Genomic DNA, 4,894 nt, shown 5'->3' with positions numbered 1-4,894 from the left:
GTCTCTATAAACTTTACATTTGTAGATTAAGTATTTCTGAAATACAGCTTACTCCATCAGTGTCTATCACAATAGTTTCACAGAAACAGAAGAAAATCATATGAAAATCATATGATAAATGCAATTACATTACAATTACATGCAATTACTTTGTATATGGTATCCATACAGGTAAATCAGTTCATGTGATTAACTTGCTTAGGATATTTTATTTTATTCTTATTTTGCATTTTACTGTTACATTTTTTTTATTTGACATTTGTAGCATAGCAGGGTTTTTTTATTATTTTGTACAAGTGTAAAAAAAATTAATATTTTTTGAATTACTAATTTAGTGTATCTTACTATTGAACCTTGTATACAGTATTTCCCATTCATTTTTGTATTTGTGTCCCGATAGTGCTCACTCATACTTGGCATTAGAGATGTCAGAACTGGCCGCACATTTTATATATATTTTGCTTGGTGTGATATTGGCAAAGGAGGTTGTACCCCGAAATGCTGATCGTTCAATACATCACTTATGGTTTACTATACAAGTCTCTGAGTGCCATCTTTTCTATGGTGAACTGTGTATATATATATATATATATATATATATATAGTATGTACTGTATGTGTGTGTGTGTGTGTGTGTGTGTGTGTGTGTGTATGTATGTATATATATATATATATATATATATATATATTGTACAAGTTCTCCACTCTAGAAAGATATCTAGTCATACTGTATATAAAAGGTGTTGGAAGACATGTGGTATACTGGAGATATCACCTACTGTATATAAGTAAAAAAAATATTTATTAGAATGCATGGTCATTCAAAGTAAATTAAACTTTTTTAATCCATGTATTTGTGGTTTTTCGAAAAATAAAAATTAAAGTTTTACATGAAGTTTAGGGCAAATTTAAAAAAATAATTGTCAAAATGATTGTGTTTGGTGAATTTGGAAAATAGTATATATTTTTCCCAACTTATCCATTTTATTTCATTTTTATTCTCACAGTTTTACAACTCTAATGAGTTAGTGAATAAGTGGCAATAAATTGATACTGTTAGTGGCTATTTCTCATGTTATCAGGTTTTTTTAATAAAAATTCAGTTTCAGTAGAATGATGAGTGCAACAGAACACAAAAAAAAATACCATAATTTTCTATAATATATATTGTTACTATCCTATTTAAACCAAAAGGCTGCTTTATATCCCTGTTTTAACTTCATAACAAATAATTTAGTTCTACATTTTAGTGTTCTTAACTTGTTTATTCATTACGTTTTACAATCAATATGCTTTATTTAAGATGCTGAATTACTTTTGTGACTCTAAACTTGTTATATTATATGGAGCAAAATATATACCCTTTGTCAAATTATTTATTCGGCATCATTTCTTCAAGGATAAAAAAAATTATATTTCCTGTGAGATTTATATTACAGTAAGTTTGTTTTGCATTATTATTAATAGTCAAAATTATTAAATGTGTTGAAATGTGTTGAATTATCTCCTTTTTAAATGTAGAGTATTTTATATAATATGCAGCTGGCAAATCAGACCTTGGTGACATACTTCATTATTAAAGGGATTTCAGATATCCCAGAACTACAGGTTCCAATCTTCCTAATGGTTCTCCTGATTTACCTCATCACTCTTGGTGGTAACTTGGCAATATTTATTCTCATCTGCCTGGACCATCACCTTCACACTCCTATGTACTTCTTCCTGGCCAACTTATCTGCCCTAGATATGTCTACAATCACCCTTGCCTTACATAAGATTCTTATTACTTTTATGTCTGGTGATAACACGGTATCATTTTTTAACTGTATGACACAGGTTTTTATATTTTTATCTTTGACATGTGATGAGTTACTCATACTGACAGCAATGAGTTATGATCGCTATGTGGCCATTTGTAAGCCTTTGAATTATCCAATCGTGATGAGCCATCGGGCCTGTGCCCTTTTGGCCATTTCCTGCTGGTCAACTGGATTCATAGAACTAATTCCTAGCATTTCTACATTATCTGGCTTTACTTGTTATAGAACTAATGAAATTAATCACTTCTTCTGTGACATTGTCCCAGTGATGAAGATCTCTTGTAGTAACACTTCTCTTCTACAACTCTATATCCTAATTGAAGGGGGTTTTCTTGGAAGTGTCACTCCTTTTATTCTTACATTCATCTCCTACATCTTTATTATTGTTTCTATAGTACAAATCCAATCTAGTATTGGAAGACATAAGGCCTTCTACACATGTTCTTCACACCTCACAGTTGTCAACCTTCTCTATGGAACACTTATCTTCCAGTACTTCAGACCTACTTCAGCAGATTCCTTAAAGTCAAATAAATTTTTCGCCCTGTTCAACACAGTAGCTGTGCCATTGCCGAATCCACTGATCTACAGCCTAAAAAATAAAGATGTGAAATCAGCATTGAAAAGGATGTTGCCTACACAATAAATCAAGATTCACCAAGGTGCAGCTTATGCATGCTGGGTTACAAATGCAGAGACTGAGAAATAAAAGTTACTAAACAACTATTATTATCCTTTATGTATTTGGTGCCACAAGATTTCTGCAGCACCTTATAAAATTAATCAACATAATTGTACATCAATACTTGGCATGACATACTGTAGGATATCAAATACCATAATGATGTAACCAAATGAAGGGTGGAGTCAAGGGGAATTAAGTTTGAAATGAAGTGAAGGGTAGGGTAGGGTAGGGTAGAAAGACTTACTATGGCTATTTAAAACAAGTAGGGATAAGTTGTATGAGGAAAGGTGGCGTAATAAGTAAACCACAACTCAATGTAGGTGTGGCTAACAAGTCACAGACAGGAGACAGGGGAGACACACAAATGTGCACTTGTGGAATGGAGGAGAAAAAGAGGGAACAGAGACCGGCCCATGAGGATTTACAGTTAAAGAGACAAGGATATAAGCAGAAGCGTGAACTGAGTGATTTAGTGGAATAGATATTAGATGGGCATAGAGACTGTGCTGAATACGTGAGTCTTGAAGATTTGTTTCAAGATGTGGATACTGATAGAGAATCTAACATGGAAAGGGAGTGAGTTTCAGAGCAGTGCTGCAGCAAGAGAGACATTTTTGCTGCAGGGGAGGTTAGCAGAGCTGAGGTGAGGTGGCAAATGGTGGAAAAGCAGGAAGGACAGGGAGGAGAGTGCACAGAAATTAGGATATAGATGTAGGAGGGGGTGGTCTTCAGTATGCCAGCTCTTGGGATCCCGGCGCAGGAATCCCGACAGCCGGCATACCGACACTTATTCTCCCTCGTGGGGGTCCACGACCCCCCTGGAGGGAGAATAAAATAGCGTGGCGTGCGTAGCGCGCCACCGTGCCCGCAACATGGTGAGTGCAGCGAGCCCGCAAGGGGCTCATTTGCGCTCGCCACACTGTCGGTATGCCGGCGGTCGGTATGCCGGCGGTCTGGCTCCCGGGGCCGGTATGCTGGTCGCCGGGAGCCCGACCGCCGGCATACCATACTACACCCGTAGGAGGGAGAAGAGTGATTAAGGGCATTATATTAGCCGGTGAGGAGTTGAACTGTATTCTGAAGTGGATGGAGAGCCAGTGATAGAGTTGGCAGGGGGCTAATGCTGACAGAGCAGAGAAATAAGAGAAAACACTTTAATTGCCCTAAAGTGTTGCACTATTACAAATATTATTAAGACGTAAGTTTTAATCATTAACGCATCGAATAAAAACCAGCGAATATTAGATAAAAATAGGATAAGTGAAAAGAAGAGGAAAGGTGATTCAAATTGTTCTACTCTGTGCACTGAGTGCCACTTGAATGCATATTGAATCTAGTCATGAGATCATGAAAATTGTGTCCCATTCGTTAGTGCCTGTTATTCTGACTAGTGCTCATATACAACCTTACTTTATTGTCTTATATTACTTTGGTCACGCTGTACTGCACTGATACTTTAGTATCCACAAAATTATTCACTCAGTGCACAGAGTAGATCAATTTTAGTGACTTTTCCTCTTCTTTTCACTTATCCTATTTTTATCTAATATTTGCTGGATTTTATTTGATTAATTAATTATTAAAACTTACATCTTAATAATATTTGTAATAGTGCACCACTTTAGGGCAACTCAAGGCTTTTCTCTTATTTCTCTGGTCATATACAGTGCCTTGCTAAAATATTCACCCCCCTTTGCATTGTTCATGTTTTGTTGCCTCCCAACCTGGAATTAAAATGGATTGTTTGAAGGTTTGCATCATTTCATTTACAGAACATGACTACAACTTTGAAGATGCTTTTTTATTTTTATTGTGAAGCAAACAACAAATAGGACAAAATGACAGAAAACTTCAGTGTGCATGACTATTCACCCCCCTAAAGTCAGTACTTTGTAGAGCCACCTTTTGCGGCAATTACAGCTGCAAGTCGCTTTGGATAAGTCTCTATGAGCTTGCCACATCTTGCCACTGGGATTTTTGCCCATTCCTCAAGGCAAAACTGCTCCAGCTCTTTCATGTTGGATGGTTTCCGCTTGTAAACAGCAAAGTCTGACCACAGATTCTCAATTGGATTGAGATCTGGGCTTTGACTAGGCCATTCTAATTCATTTAAATGTTTCCCCTTAAGCCACTCAAGTGTTGCATTAGCAGTATGCTTTGGGTCATTGTCCTGCTGGAAGGTGAACCTCTGTCCCTGTCTCAAATCACAGGCAGACTGAAACAGGTTTTGCTCAAGAATATCCCTGTATTTAGCACCATCCATCACTTGAAACAGTTTCCCAGTCCCTGCTGCTGTAAAACATCCCCACAGCATGATGCTGCCACCACCATGTTTCACTGTGGGGATGGTTTTCTTGGGGTGATGAGATGTGTTGGGTTTGTGCCAGAC

At 36.9% G+C, this 4,894-nt stretch overlaps 1 protein-coding gene across 1 annotated transcript; it reads left to right on the top strand.

Moving 5' to 3' along the window:
• Positions 1–1,536: 1,536 nt before the first annotated feature.
• LOC134949907 (olfactory receptor 8D1-like) lies at positions 1,537–2,466 on the top strand. Its single transcript, XM_063938599.1, has one exon. It carries the CDS (start codon positions 1,537–1,539, stop codon positions 2,464–2,466), a length of 930 nt encoding a protein of 309 aa, XP_063794669.1.
• Positions 2,467–4,894: the final 2,428 nt, after the last annotated feature.

The sequence above is a fragment of the Pseudophryne corroboree genome, chromosome 8, assembly GCF_028390025.1.
Source record: "Pseudophryne corroboree isolate aPseCor3 chromosome 8, aPseCor3.hap2, whole genome shotgun sequence".
In the NCBI taxonomy this organism is placed as follows: Eukaryota; Metazoa; Chordata; class Amphibia; order Anura; family Myobatrachidae; genus Pseudophryne; species Pseudophryne corroboree.
The sequence above is the reverse complement of the archived record's forward strand: the minus strand, read 5'-3'. Positions and strand labels throughout refer to the sequence as shown.

Coding starts and splice junctions, on each gene's coding strand:
- LOC134949907 (XM_063938599.1), top strand. CDS start 1,537: ATGCAGCTGGCAAATCAGACCTTGGTGACATACTTCATTATTAAAGGG.